Raw genomic sequence first — 16,084 nt, forward strand, 5'->3', positions numbered from 1 at the left:
ATAATTAATTTTCCCTCGTCGTCTCTCAAAATCACTCGACACCACCCCCCAGCCGGCCCCACCGCTCATAACTGCAGCGGCTGCAATTTGATCATGCTGTCTCATATTTTGTCTTGTCTTTGCGGTCCCTCTCCCCTATCTTTCTTTTTTTATCGTCGTGCTGTGCCCCCTTGTACTCTAGTCTCCTTTCTATTTCGATTTCTCTTATGCACATCTATACATCTATACATCTATACATCCATCCATACATGCATATCATTGTTATTGTAATGGGGAATATGAAATTAATTTGAGTGGAGCTATTTTGAAGTGTTATCTAACAAAAGAGAGAAGGCGCTCGAGTGGAATAGCTCTTCGCGTGTTGGCCAGCACCCCCTCAAGAGTTGTTGCGCAGATCTTTTTTTCATGTCTGTCTGGAGCCTACAATGGAGAGAAAAATGCAGTTTTCTAAAATTAAACAAGCATTGGCATAGCCAATAGGTCTCGCCTTTGGAACCTTATAAGTGTTTAGCCATGCAACAGTTGCATAAGTAAATACTTATAAGGTCCCAAAAGCGATACCTATTGGCTATGCCAATGCTTGTTAATTATCTGACGTTGTCTTCGGACTATTACCCCTACACCACCTCCATGAGTAAACCTTGCGCTGCGTGTTACCCTGGGGTCAAGTGCTAAAGGGGTGTATTTCTTGCTCAGTTTTGGCTACAACAGTACATTTAAGTCCCAGGATAGCAGTGGTAGAAGTCACCTATTGGCACAGCCTGATCCTAGTAACCTCTCATTGCCCTGACCTGGAACTCCTGAAAAAGTCAGGCAATATGGCATTCAGTTTGAAGTTTCATACATTTAGGTGATCTCAGGGCATCATGCCATCTTCCTCTTACTGAAGAATCTAACAGATGTGAAACGACGATCGAGAGCATAGTTTTGTGTTTCCATATAATCACTTTGATTAACAACTGTTCACAGAGTAGTTTAACTATGCCACATTAGCAAGTGTATAATAGCTATATTGTTGCCATAGCAATACACACCCTTGCCTCCTTATTAGGTGCTTGGGTTTGTTGTGTGTTCTACAGTTCTTGCTCTTGATACAATTCCGAGCACATACTTAAATCACAATTGGCCGTTAACAGTGGAAGAAGGGTAACTCTCCTGTGTGAATGAAAATAAGTAAATCCATTTAGGGCACCTTTGTGTGAGGGTGGGGCTGCAGGACTTGGTTTAGCATGAACCTCCGTCTAGCTCCTTCATAAAACTGATTTCGACATGTTCAATAAACCTATGTTAAACATACTTCAAGTCGGCCGAGTCTGTGCAAGCGACGTTGCCACAGCATTGTAACTGCATTTTCCTGTATGATAGTGTACATTAATGTGCAGGGTACATTGTTCACTCAAGAAACCCACAAAAAAGGAGCATGTTTTCACATACTTTATTATTTTGAAGACATAATTCTCTTACATAAATATCTCGCTTCCTTTGGCACTTTTAACATTCACAGCCTGTGTACATCCAGGGTTTCTGCAAGATATGAAGGATGAGCCCTCCGCCTGGTGTCTGCACACTGCTAGTTGCCAGGCCTGAGTGTTCTTCATAGGACGCCTTTTGAGAGCTCTTGCTACAGTGAAGATGAAAGACGCAGTGTGTGTGGATGATTGTGAAGTAGATGCTTGACCTCTCATTGTTCCTCAAGCAGCAGCAACTTAAACGAGTGTTGCAAATAGTTCCTCTGGACATTGAGTCGTTTTAAGGTCCCTCTGCACACATCACACAAAACCTAATAAAATACATTTGTGGGTACATGACGGATATGCTCGACAGCACACAAGTACTCTCAAAGTATCTGGGCTTCTTACCGGCCCGATACAGCACCTTTTGTCTTTAACACAAACACTATTCGAACAGTTGGTCCTCTGGTCTGTTTGTGTTGGCACTTAACCCACTCAGCATCAAACTTCTGACGGTACTTGACACTGACACACACACACACACACACACACTCTCTCTCTTACTTTCAGGTCACCTGGAGGATTAAATGCAGAGGCGTGTGCGTGTTTCCCAGCGACGGCTGGGCTCTGACAGGGAACATTGAAATCCTTCCATTAAAAAATGTCAAGCAACTTCTGACTGTGGGGTGCTAATAATAAGTCACCTGTTAAAATCACTGACGTAGCGGTGCCTACCCCAGCTCTAGCTGCTGTCTACCTATTGCTGACAAAAAGGTAATACCTGTAACCACTGGGCAACACAAGGCCACGCTTACAACACGCTTATGACAGGGACACAATCGATGACAACATGAAATACCTTGGTAGCAGTACCTCTGTCTGCCATGTTTCAAACGCCAGTGGCTGCTGTCCCTTGCTCAGGGCACTGCAAATTTTGAAAAGAGGTCCTACTGTTTGATTCCACTTCACAACCTTCTCAGCACACTGTAGAAATTGCTTTGAAGGTTTTCAAACAGACCAATCTGCATTCAGTCTTTCACGTTGAAACCTGAAATGTTGCTAGTGGCACAGAGAAAGGTCACACACACATCAGGGAATTGGACGTCTAAATGTGACATTGCACCAGCACATTGTAAGGCCTCTACAACTAAAGAAAGCAGCATCAAGGATTATTTGCATTTTCACAGTGGAAACTGAGCTGCAACTTGCTCACAGGGACTGGTCGGACAGGCACGAGCAACACGCAACACACAACACAAGTGAAGACATCACCTCCTACATTGATTAAAGGTAACACCAGACAGTGTGCACAGAAAGCAGAATCTTGAGAGCAGCACTGACCGGCAGCATTGCTTTTCGGACAGTTGGACTATTACATTCGCATTCTATTCATATATATTTCTCCAGTATGGGATCTTCCAAAGATGCCTGTCTTTTGAGAGACAGGTATGTAGCCTATTTGACAAGGCTATATTCGAGCATCCCTCAGGTAAATAACCCCTCTCTTGACCTTAATGAACATTTTATAGAAATATTCTGTGAGTATTATAATCTACAATGATCCAATGATCAGCTTGAACATCCTCAGATGCTCTGGAGTACCAGCCCCATACCAGCAAATTAACTCATAACAATACCAGGGCATGAATCCTGAATATGTTTACAATGTTTAAAGGGCTGGAACTCTTCACCGTAACACCGTATGTGCCCCTTTAAAACATTTCCCCTCCTTTGTCCATGCAAGAAGGTCCTGATGATATGATTCACACCAACGCATCATTAATCGGGTACTGGAGTAGGGAAAAGCTGCCAGAAGCGAATCACCTTCTGGCCCCAACAGAATACAGCTACAACTTTTATTTTACTGCTAAAATTCCAGAATTTAGTGCTTTTTGGCAGAATGTACACCTTTCCTCAAAGATTTCCCCATGTCCCAAAAATCACAGTGTGGTCCCGAAGTGTTGAAATTAGCATTTTGGGTGCCATCTTAAGAGGGAAGGATGAAACTGAATAAACAGGATGCCACCTCCAGTTGTCTCTCCTCTTTTAGGCTGATATTTTCAGAGCGCACATGTATGTGCTTGGGTGTACCGGCACTGGCGCAATTAAAATCACCTCTGATTTTGTCTCTGTTATAAATTACGAAAATGTGATTTGTACTGACTGATCTAAAGGGCATTGGCGTTCAATAGGAAATCTTAAAGGGAGTCAAAACAGTCCAAGTGAATACTAGACTGCTCTAGTTTATTTTCAGACCCTTCGTATTCAGGGTGTAAATCATGGGACACATGCATTGTTCTGTGTGCCACGCTGCGCGCCTCCCTGTGATATGTCTCTGATGACGCTTATTCTGTAGTTGCTGTATGATGGCCACTGTTTTCCTAACTATTATCAGCGAAATCTTCTGAATTTGTCACGTTTAATTGTAAACATATTATTTATCTTTTCTGCTGTAGATCAAGAAAATCATAGAGAATTTGCATGTCTTTACTCCCAAAGGTGGTTTTAAATACATAGAGTAATGGTGTGACTCACCGGCCCTCATTACGAGTGCCCAGGTTAAGTCTGGCCCCTGTTTCTGCAAGGACCTGAATTATACGTTTTGCGCCAATTACGGTATACTCTCCTTTTTTACCACAAGTCAACCCTGTCTATATTTACTAGGGAAACTGACTGTAACATTTCGAAACAAGAGGAATTTGGTACGAAAATCCCTGTTTCCGCATGTCATTCCCCATACTGAACAGGGAAACTCGAAATTAGAAGTAATAATCACACCTTATGAATTTCACACACCCGAGGTACCACATTGCACCCGCTGTGATAATTACCTCAACCTCACCAGGCCATTCATAATGAGAGCCTCGGTGTAGAACCGACTCAAACAGTAAAAACTCTTTACATATCATATTCTAAATAGAAAAGGAAACCTCTACATAATAAAAAATACACTTTTGTAGTATGCACTCCCGAAAAGTCTGAAAAACAAACTATCTGGGTCTAAGAAAAGTAAAGCTGGCGGAGAGGATATGCTTAAGGGGTAGAAAGAAGTATTATTGGCTGTCTTGTGTTTCGTAACAATCACAGTTAAGTTGCATCTGACAAACGAAAGACTGAAGACAATTTTCGTCTAATTTTGCTAGTAAATCAGCGAATCCAGCTCTGTGTTTGAGACATTGCACTGTGGCATTTCTGCTGAAGGAGACGTGATAGGGTGCACTATTTACCTCCTGTGCCCCTTAAAACAGAAACAGAGATTTCTCTTTAAAATAGAGCTCCAAGACACAACAACACATACTGCATTCGAAATGCCAAGTTACAAAACCACATTAGGGCTTTCACATACTTATTTACAACAGTAGTATGCGTGTATCTCTACTCATTCAATGAATCGGAGCATAATTGTGCCTGTTAAAGTAGATCCATATCTACTTTTACATTAATGAAACAGACCAGGCCAACTTCTCCGTTTGGGGCAGATTTAACTTATTATGATCAGTACGGAGACCGTGCAAGCTCTCCACGAAATACAAAACAGCTAACTTGTCTGCTGCTGTGGTGTGGGCAGTAGTATATCTCCAGCAATACTGTGGGGCAAGGCCTTTTTTTCTATAACTTAAACGCAACCACTCTTACTTTTCCAGCAAGAATACTGCACCAGGCTTACATTTTCTTGAGTAAGAGAATCTAAACAAAACGGGAAAAAAACATTTTTTTAAAAAAAATATGACTAGTTCTCGTCAAATAAAGTCTGGCCACATTTTCAAAACACACAATCCAGCCATTTTTACTTTTTTAAATTCGACCTACTAGTTCCCCACACATATAGTGGAGTCAGGCCTAAATGTGCATACAATGTGGTATGTCGTCCTTTCCCTTCCTAATTATAAAATAAGTCCACACCCGCTTTTGCATTAATATATTAAATTTCCCTAAATAAGCATGGGCCCCGACTCATTCCTTCAGCTGAGTCCTGAACAAGACGTAGACATTGACAAAATACCTATATCTTACAAATAAATTGCAGAGGTGTACTCTTCCACTTGTATATTGAGGGAAGGACTACTTTCCAGCGCTGGTAAATAAAAAGGGCAAGCATTTGTTTATCCAATTTTGGTACTATGTCACAGGGCTATTCCTCAAGCACTTTGGTTTTTGTTAGAATTTGCTTGGTGGTAAAGTAGCTATTTTTTGCTATTCTTGGGAAATGTATATGTGTTTTTTAAGTACATTTCTGAATTTGTGTTTGTTATGTAGCTGTCACTGTTATTCGTCGGTCGCCACTTAAGAACCGAGCAGGCCACATACAATTGTAACAGTCGAGGATCATTGCCTTGTTCATTGTTGAGGTGAACAAGCCGAAAAATTATTCGTACTATTTATTGAGCATTTGCTTGTCTAACTGACATAAGGAAATATAAAAAACTCCCGTCCTAGTCTTTCGCTTCTTTGGACAACCCCTTTTTCCTAAGATAGGCTATCCATAATGGATCTTTCTTTGGCCCATTGCCCTATTGCCATACCCAGGATGACTATGATATTTTAACAAGTGCCCACACATGATGCAAATGAAGGTTGCTTCTGACCTTGCCATACATTCATCTGTTAGATTCCTTTCCATCCAGTTAAATATAACCTCACTCACTAGTTTAGAGAAACATTCGCCAGAAAAAAACATTTGTGTAGCAATTTCACATTCCCTTATTCACACCTGAGTGTATTTAAAGACATTCAGCTCGAAAACCCTTGGACTTTTCAAAACGAGCCCTGATCAATCATATGTTCAAATATGGAGCCAGGAATCTAAAGCCTGCTGATGTCTTTGCTACAGTCCCTGTTTGTGTTCCGGTGCACTGTGGAGCACCTTGGGTCTGTTCACAAGTGTTAGGTCATCTTCTAAAAGAAGTTGTGAGCAGTATGCTCAGCTTAGACTCTCAACTGTTTCCTTACACAATCACAGGTGTAACAGAGAGGCGCTTCAACAGGCTGCAAAAGAAGGCCAGTAAAATTGAACCAGTACAGCCTAAACATGGGATTCGTCTAAATCAACATCGGTGTCTCCCAGTTCAATATGGGTGAAGTTGAAGTGGCCCGACAGCAAGGGGTTCTCCATGCCACTGTCTTCGCTGATGTGTAAGATAGTGTCCTCATGGTGCAGCAAGCTTGTTGTCTCAAGTTCGGTGAAGTCCTCAGGGTCTGAAAGTTGGGCTGCAATGGAACGGTGAATGGGCGATGCCATGGCTCTGGCCTCCAGGTCTTCCTTCTTAGTTGTGCCGTGAGTCTCACTCTGGAAGAAAAGGGGCTTTTGTTTAAAAGACAAAATAAATAATGAAAATTCAAGTAGCAAGTGTTGCATTTCGAATATACATGATATGCAGCCCAAAAGACCCCCAGGATGAAGCATCAAAAGCAATCTCTTCCTGAAAAATACATTTGTCTTCTGTTCTATTTCATACATGCTGCTAAAATGTCAATACCTATTGATGCTTCTCACCCCGCCAAACAGTAGGTTCAAGCACTTTGTATTTTCTCTGCTTTCTTAAATCAATTTGACTGATTTTGGATGGTGAAAACTACACTGCCAATACTCAGTCATTTTTTTGTTTATTACATTTTGTTTTGAATGTTGAAAATGAAGTAGCGCAAACTTTGTCAAAATCATAGCTAACAGAGAGCATCACAAAAAGGAATACGAGAATCAAAGTGCATATAACATCATTAAAAGTCATGCACAATACATTAAAATACAAAAAAGCTTGTCAATATCCTGGGAAGGTCTGACAATGACTCATAACATGAGAATGGCATACAAGCACACCTATCAACTCCTCAATACCTTTGTTATAGAGACATCTGAGTAAAAAAATAATCTGCTAGCATTTGTTATCAAAACCTTCAATGCTATATTGGTACAGGAGTAATAGGCTCTTGGATGCCAATTAAGTAGTCTTCAGGGTTATCAGCTGCTACACACAGCTTTTACTTTACCTCCGCTCAGGGGCCATGAAGGCTGCATTTGCCCAGTTTAATTTCTGCAGTTGCTACTACCTGCCATACTATACCCCTAGATCATCCGCTGCAAAATAAAGGCTATTGATGGGCTAAGGTTCGGACAAGCAGTCAATCATGATGTCATAAAGCCTCTAAGGGTCTCTTCACGTACCCCTGCTATTTTTGTGAATTGGCGTTCAGGAACGGGCTGCATGAATAACAATGACACACTGACTCAACCAACAGAAGTGCTACATTTAAAGATACCTAATCGCTCTGAAGGTCTAAGGAAAATGTTTTTTTTTCTATCAGCTGTACTATATTTGTATTGGATGAGGTAGTATTGAATGAGGTAGGTTGCGTTATATTTTCAGGTGTTGAGTTTTACTTCTGCTGTTTATCACAACCTTTGAATGCTTCAAGGCAATGGAGATAAACGTTTCCAAAGTCTACATACTGCAGAACTTTCTTTTGGGTGGTTCTACATTCAAATGTCCTTTCAAAGCTGCTCCCCAGACACAGCCTTTGTGTAGTGATGCTCCTCACAGCAAAGTAGTCTCCAACATGAAGCACCCACAATAAAGGCACAATGGGACTGATATTTTCTACTGGCTGACATCAGCCCAAACTGAAAGTGTGATCAAGGAAGACAAAAGGATGTGTCTCACCTAAGGGAGTCCCTTCATGTTGCACAACAAAATCTTCAGTTCCTCCTCTCAACCTTACAATCTATCAAAGGGCAGTTATTCTCGAAGCCTAATGAGCAGCACCTTGCTAACAATCTTCATATAATTTCTGTTTGTGGAATGCTACCCTTCAGCCATAGGAATGCAGGCAATGTACTCCAACTATCCGGGGAAGCTGTACTCGCCCTCCATCTTGTACCATGTGAAATTAGTGGCATCCAAATTGAATCTCACTTTGCTTTAAAATTAATAATGTGAGCCAAACTTGAGAAGGCATCCACTCTAGCATTTGCATAATCTACTTTCAAGGTTTGCAACCAGCCATTATTTTAAGCTTCTAATCCCTGAGTTGTTCAGCTGTCCTTCCTGAAGCAGTGGTCTAATGGTAGCCTAGCAGTGGGCAGACTGTTCACCCGATTTTAGTGTCTATCAATGGAACTGAATATAGCACTATCTTCACATACCCCTAATGTTGCTTCTGTTTGGTCTTGTATCCTCAAATTGCATGCTGTGTCAAAATGTGTCCTCTTTATTCATAAAATCAGACATGAAAAAATGGATCTTTTACTTAAAATTGTCGTCTTTCATTTTCTTTTAAATGACACTTTTATTTTTTCCCATCCTCTGCATTCCTTTCCTCTCTTGGCACAAACATTCTCACAGGCATGGTTACTTCAATCTCTTTTAATGTATTTTCGCAATGTGCCCACAACTCATTACAAAGATCACACCCTCTCCTATTTTAAAAGTCGCCACACTACAACCTAACAATACCTAATGTTCTGTAACTCATCTATTAATCCCACCATGCATTTACACTACCCACATTCCACCAATGATAACACCTAACTCCTAGTAACTTAATCTGCCACAAACAAACTAGAGGGGATGCATGAAATAGTTTGCTGGTGCACACAAGATTTTCCCCCAAAACCAACAATAACAAATAACATTGGACTGACTACTAACTTTGGATTCCAGAACAGCGTGCTGCACAGCTTAAAGTGCTTCAACACCTCACCAGGGATAGTAAGCGCTATACAAATACAACTACAATAAAACACAATTTTAGGGCCTTAGAGTCCCCTTTCTGTATGATGATGGGTTTTCCACAACCCTGAACGCTTATATCATACATAAGTAATCTCTATTTTGCTGACAAAAAGCCAATAAAACATGGATCTATAGCTTTATAAATAAGTAAATAAATGATTGACAGCACAACAAACTGTAATAATTAATTTGTACAAGTTCTACAGAATGATAGGAAGTTAATAGCCATAAGTAAGATGATAGGGCTAGGAACAGTATGTAGGGCAAAACAATCACGGACCGGGAGCAGTGTCTATGGCTGTTAATGCGCTCTATGTGTTAATGTGATTTTAAAGATATTGTAATTGTAAAATACTGCCTTATCGTTTTTAGAAATCTTTAAGTAATCTTTTTACCTGCTGCTTCTGCTCAGTTTCGCACTATTATCTGCACCTTGCTTGACTGGTCCCCGTTCCGCCACGGCTTGTGCCGGTTGAAGCGGAGGGACGTGAGGCCTTCCCAGGGCGCTCTGTGGTGACGAGCGACTCTCAGTTCACAGGTTAGCATTCTAGTCGCTCGCCCCGCCCACTCCACCTACATAACGCGGATCAAGGCACGGACGCGCGCAGCCATAGACACTGCTCCCGGTACGTGATTGTTTTGCCTGACATACTGTTCCTTTTCTGCTCATTCAAATTTATGCCAAATGCGCTCTATGTGTTAATGTGATTTTAAAGATATTGTAATTGTAAAATACTGCCTTATCGTTTTTAGAAATCTTTAAGTAATCTTTTTACCTGCTGCTTCTGCTCAGTGTCGCACTATTATCTGCACCTTGCTTGGCTGGTCCCCGTTCCACGGCGGCTTGTGCCGATTGAAGCGGAGGGACGTGAGGCTTTCCCAGGGCGCTCTGTGGTGACGAGCGACTCTCGGTTCACAGGTTAGCATTCTAGTCGCTCGCCCCGCCCACTCCGCCTACATAACGCGGATCAGGGCCCGTCCGCGCCAGTCCGCTGCCAGACGCCCAGATTCTCTGTATAAGTTCTTAGGCATCAGCGTGGCGACATGTTGCGCTATTCCAGTATGGAGCTGCACTTCCTAAACCCCCTCAAACCATCTATGTCTAGCAGACTTCCGTACGCAGAAGAGGTCTATAGGAAAACTCACCCAGTAATCCATAATAGAGAGGCGACAAGTAGACGCCCTCTTAAACTAGACAATTTCTGTCCGGACGCCACTAAAACTGCTCTGAATTCTCTGTCGGCCTTATATTTAAACGCTAGGTTTATACCTAAACATGCGACTGAACTCTGGAGTCTTCTAGATGAAGAGAAGCCTAGGATATGCTTTATTACGGAGACCTGGCTCCACGATTCATCTTCTGTGAGTGTTGCCACAGCGTTTCCCCCCCAATATCATCTGACAAGGCTTGACAGAGAATCGGGCAGAGATGGGTATTGCAGTTGCAACCATGGCCCCCTCAGGGATCCGAGTATTAGAATCATTCTCCACCACTATGTTAGAGATCTTGATTTTTACCATTGACATTTTAGACTCGAAAACATGGAATGGGGCGTTGATATATAGACCTCCGGGTCTAAAGACGCAATTTGTTAACCAGCTGCTAGAAATTATCGCACCGCATGTACTAGCCGCAGATAATTTTATCTTACTTGGAGATTTTAATTATCATGCTGAGCTGTTGCTAGACTCCGACTCGGCCCACTTAACCGGAGCAATGCTCACATTAGGATTAACACAGAAGGTGATCGGCCCCACTCATCTAGCAGGTCACACCTTAGATTTAATATTTACGAATTCCCCCAAATTAAATATTGAATCTTCCTACCCGGTATTATGGACAGATCATTCCATTCTCAAATTTAGTATGCCTATAATTATACATAGGAAAATCTGTTTAAAGAAAAGTATCTGGATCCGGCCATGGCGTAAATTCTCTACGGATACCTTTATACTACACTTTGAGCCTTCATTATTAGGTAAGAAGGTCGATGCGGTGAACTCCGCTGTCAGTAATTTTGAATCTTCCATTTCAAAGGCCCTGGATAAAACCGTTCCTCTCACGAGGGTCCTAGTCAAAAATAACGCATCACCATGGTTTACTGCCGCATTAAAATCCGATAAACAACAAAGCCGGGCTGCCTAACGCTAGTGGAGAAAATCTAAAACTGAGGAACATCGTAGGAACTATAAGCACCTTCACTTAACTTACATAAAAAACATCAAATTAGCAAAAAAGGCATATCCTACTCAGCGCATCAATAATGCTGCACATTCCAGTAAAGAACTGTATAAAATACTGATGGAATTTACTGCTCCCCAGGTCGAACAATCCTCCTTTGCGCCTACACAAGAGTGGGTTGACTCTGTTTCTCTGTTTTTTGATAATAAAATAAAATAAATATACACTTTATTTCTTTCTCAGGTTGATGATCATGGTTATCATATCACTAATGTGAATGATTTCATCTCCTTGCCAGAATGTGACAAGGTCCCCCTGTTAACAGAGTTTGAACCCATAACAAAAACTGAAGTTATTGAAAGCTTAGGAAGGATTAAATCTGGCTCCCCAGCCGATCCCTTTCCTCCTCGCTGTTGTGTTAAGATTCTACCACTGCTTGCTGACGCTTTAACCACTATTTTTAACTTGTCACTGAATCAAGCCACGTTCCCACAGAGATGGAAACTCGCGCAGGTTAAGCCCATTCCTAAAAAACCTCTGGCTGACCCCAGTGCACCTGTAAACTACCGCCCCATCTCATTGCATCCCTATTTTGGGAAGGTATTGGAGCACTTAGTCAACAAACGTTTCACTGCCCATCTCGAGACCAAGGGCCTCCTTGATCCCTCTCAATCAGGCTTCCGTGCTGCTCACAGCACGGAGACCGCAGTTATTGAAGTTGTGGACAACATCAGACTCGCAGTGGACCATCAAGAATCTGCAATCTTGGTCCTTTTGGATCTGTCTGCAGCATTCGACACCATCTCCCACAGAATTCTTAAACACCGTCTGTGGGAGGTGGGTGTCAGAGGGAAGGCCTTGGATTGGTTCGAGAGCTACCTGGCTGATCATTTCACCACGGTTTCTATGGATGAGATGGTCTCCCGTACTTATCCAGCAACAGTCGGGGTTCCGCAGGGATCTATTCTTAGCCCCATGCTGTTCAATGTATATTTAACACCTCTAGCGGATATCATCAGGTCATATGGCTTTGAAACCTTGTCTTATGCCGATGACACTCAGCTGCTTGTCACTTGTGATCCTGACCAAGATGGCGTTCAAACTCGTTTTAAGAGCTGTATGATCCGGATCTATGACTGGATGAACTTAAATATGCTACAGTTGAATGGCGGTAAGACGGAGGTTATTCTATTTGGGAAAGCGGAACAGCTCTGGACTAGTGACTTGTGGCCGCACGAGCTGGGTATCTGTCCCTTGCCTAAGCTAGCAGTCCGCAATTTGGGTATTACGATTGACAATTCCCTGTCCATGAATGCTCATATTAATCAAGTGCTTGGAACCTGTTTTGGGATTATGGGTAAGCTGCGAAAGATCTTTAAATGGTTACCTATTGAAGCAAGGAAACCATTGGTCCAGGGACTTATTATTAGTCGCCTTGACTATGGTAATGCCCTGTTTACTGCACTTAATCAAGACCTACTTTCCAAACTTCAAGTCCTTCAGAACACAGCAGCCAGACCTGTTCTCAATCTCCCTTCCCGTACTCCTTCTGCTCCCACTCTTAAAACCCTGCACTGGCTCTCGGTCCGCCAAAGAGGACGTTTTAAAATCTTAAGCCTCACTCATAAAATAATGCATGGAACTTGTCCACAATATCTGGCAAAAAAGCTCCAATGGTATGTTCCCGGACGTACTCTTCGGTCAAGCACGAGATTTCTTCTTGTCCAACCACGTATTCGAACGGTCCGCAACGGTGGCCGATCCTTTTCATACTTAGCTCCTTTGCTCTGGAACAAACTTCCATTGGAGCTGCTATCCACAACGGACCATTTACATTTCCGAAGAAAGCTGAAGACTTGGCTTTTTTCTCAATAAACTTAGGTATTTGAGCATTTCAGTCACTGTCTATTTCTTTTGTCTTGGCTGCCAGCGCCTTGAGACCTTTTGGTGATATGTGCGCGTTATAAAAATGTTTGACATTGAAATAGGGCTAAATTTTCATAGCAAGTGTTAAGTGTTTGGGGAACTGAATGCATACACTCTGCTGTCCCTCCTCCCATACCCGCCTGCGCCCATGCCCGAGTCCTTCTCTCCAGTTACAACACCTACAAGTACAGAGAGAGAAGTGTAATAGTGGGACAGTTTATTTGGGAGAAGGGTGACTCCTGAATCAATGCAGTGAGTAATTCATACGTATCACTATCAAATAATAGTAAATAATGTAAAACAACAAAAACGTGGGTCTAATGGTTAGCCTAATATTTAAATGGTAAGCTTATTTCATCTGTAGTTCTTAAAAGGTTCAGTAATAATATTCTGAACTCCTGACAAAGGCATTTTCTGTTCGCTGTGTTGGATGATACAAATCAATTTGCAAGTGGACTCAGATTCCATCATAAAAACTGCCAAAACATGTTTCAAGGATGAATGTGCTTCATCGGGGGTGTAAATAGTTTAAAAAACACCAATGAAAAACGGCTCCTCATACATATACATATCTATATATATCTATATATATCTATATATCTATATATATATATACACACATACACTAGGTAGTCATCCTCCACAACCTGCAATACGGTGGCACAGAACTTGTCAGACACCATCCTCCATAAGTTTAATTATTCTTTATTATATCATCATTCCATGTAGTTCCAAGAAGTCACAAATATATATATTCTCCAGTATTGAATCTTTCATAGATTCACATGCTTTGTATCTTCCCCGTCGTCATGATGGGAGTCTCACGGTAAAAGAATAACCATAGCAGTAAAAGAAAAACTGCATAGAAAACCCATAGGGAAGTATATAGTTTGGTAACATATCACCATTATTATTTGGTCCAAACACCAACCAATCAGCTGTCAGCCCTGACATCACAATCCCCAGCAGAGCCACCATACCTCAGTTTTTCAACCGCCGTCGTGTGAGAAGGAGTCTCCCTTAGATCTGCTCAGCTCTTGTTACTTGGTGAACTTTTGACCCTCCTACAGTTCTTGGATTGAGGTATTGTTTTTCCTCTTTTACTTCACCCTGTCTGAAAGCTCTAAAAAGAGGCTCTTCAGATCTTGCAAATCTTGTGGGAAGGCCAGATTATACTCTGAGGACCCTCACAAGGAATACCTGTACTACCTTCACCCTAAGCACGTCCCTAAGGAGTGCAAGTACTGTCGCCCCTTCTCAGCAAAAACCTTAAAAGACCGAGAAGCGTGATTATTATTATGGCTTCAAAAGAAGAAGACTGCCTCAGACTCTGACTCTGAGGGGGGATCTAAAGGACACTCTTCTTCTAAACATAAGAGGGAGTTGTCTGAGGAGAAAGTTGAGGTGAAAAAACAGAAAACAGAGAAGCCTAAGGCCAAATACTCGTAGTCTTTGCCTCATACACCTCTCAAGAAGTCTTCTGGGGAAAGAGTTCCGTCGTCGCTCCCGTCGACGAAGATCAAGGTGTCTTCAGTCTCACGCCGATGACGACGTCGACGACCTCAGCGATGACTACGTCGTCGACGACGACCGTCTCGATGACGACCGCATCGTCGACATCGATGACGAACATTGCGTCGACGACACCGCTGACGATGACACCGTCGACGGCGAATGTGCAAACCTCGTCGACGAGCGTGCCGTCGACGGCGACTTTAAAATCTCCAGTGACAAGATCCATCACAATAAAAAGATTCCCACCATCGACTGGCTCGTCGACAGAAAAGAATACAGCAGAATTTATGGCTTGGACAAAGATCTCGCCGCTTACACCTTCCACACTACTGGAGTTACAGGAGTCAGAAGATGAAGGCCCTTACGGAGTAGCTTATAGTCCTTCGCAACTCCATATTAAAAGTCAAGAGACAGATGATGAGGACATTCAGGAGGTTCAAGAAGAACTGTCATTAAAGGTTCGGCCAGTTCAAGGATCCAAAAGGTACAAATCATTCCAGGAAGCCTATGGATATGATGAGGAGGAGGACGATAATATCAGGGAAGACGCAATATCTATGCCTATTTCCCTAGTCTCCGATTTGAGACATATGATCAACGACTATTATTGGCATTTCCCAAATGGCAATACTCCTGCTGTTAACACCACAAGTGTGCCACAGCAGCCGGTGCAGACACTGGTAGTGCAACCTCCACCTCAGGTGCAAGCGGTTCATACCACTAAGGTAATAACAATTAGGGATGACTTCGCGGAAAGCGAACCAGAGGATCAGCCAGAGGAAGGAGAGTTAATACAAGACAACCATGGAGTCGATGAGCGGGATCAATATGTAATTTCTTCGCCGGGTCCAGTGCCACCTCTGGCAAACTCACCACCAGAAGACATTAGTGGTTTCCATGATCTAATGGAGAAAGCTTCCAAAAGATTCGAGCTTCCTATGCCGGTGAAAGAAAATGAATGCTTTCTTCGCGATTTTAAAGAAACCTCCAGAAAGTCGTTAAGGACAATTCCAATTATTGATCACATATGGAATGAAGGGCTGAAGATTATGCAAAATCCTGCCTCGTTTGCAGTATCAGTTCCCAGGATCGATAAGTATTGTGCCCCCGAAACATCTCCAGCATGACTGATCGGTCACCCTCGACCCGAATCAGTAGTGATGCAAGCAGCACAAAGACTCTCCAAGAACCCGGTCTCTACATTGTCAGCTCCTCCTGACAAAGAGGGAAAAAAGATGGATGGCGCAGGGAAGCGTTTTGCAGTTTTGGCTGCGGCCTCT

At 42.4% G+C, this 16,084-nt stretch overlaps 1 protein-coding gene across 1 annotated transcript in view; it reads right to left on the reverse strand.

Annotated features, from left to right (window-relative positions):
• Nucleotides 1–1,486: 1,486 nt before the first annotated feature.
• The window catches only part of UNC80 (unc-80 subunit of NALCN channel complex), a 3,271,126-nt gene continuing 3,256,528 nt past the window's right edge, over nucleotides 1,487–16,084 (reverse strand). The window contains exon 64 of the mRNA XM_085648598.1: nucleotides 1,487–6,738. Within this exon, the coding sequence (XP_085504724.1) occupies nucleotides 6,475–6,738 (264 nt within the window). The 3' untranslated portion in view covers nucleotides 1,487–6,474. The remainder of the gene's footprint in view (nucleotides 6,739–16,084) is intronic.

The sequence above is a fragment of the Triturus cristatus genome, chromosome 3_2 (genome assembly GCF_964204655.1).
Source record: "Triturus cristatus chromosome 3_2, aTriCri1.1, whole genome shotgun sequence".
NCBI classification, from domain to species: domain Eukaryota; kingdom Metazoa; phylum Chordata; class Amphibia; order Caudata; family Salamandridae; genus Triturus; species Triturus cristatus.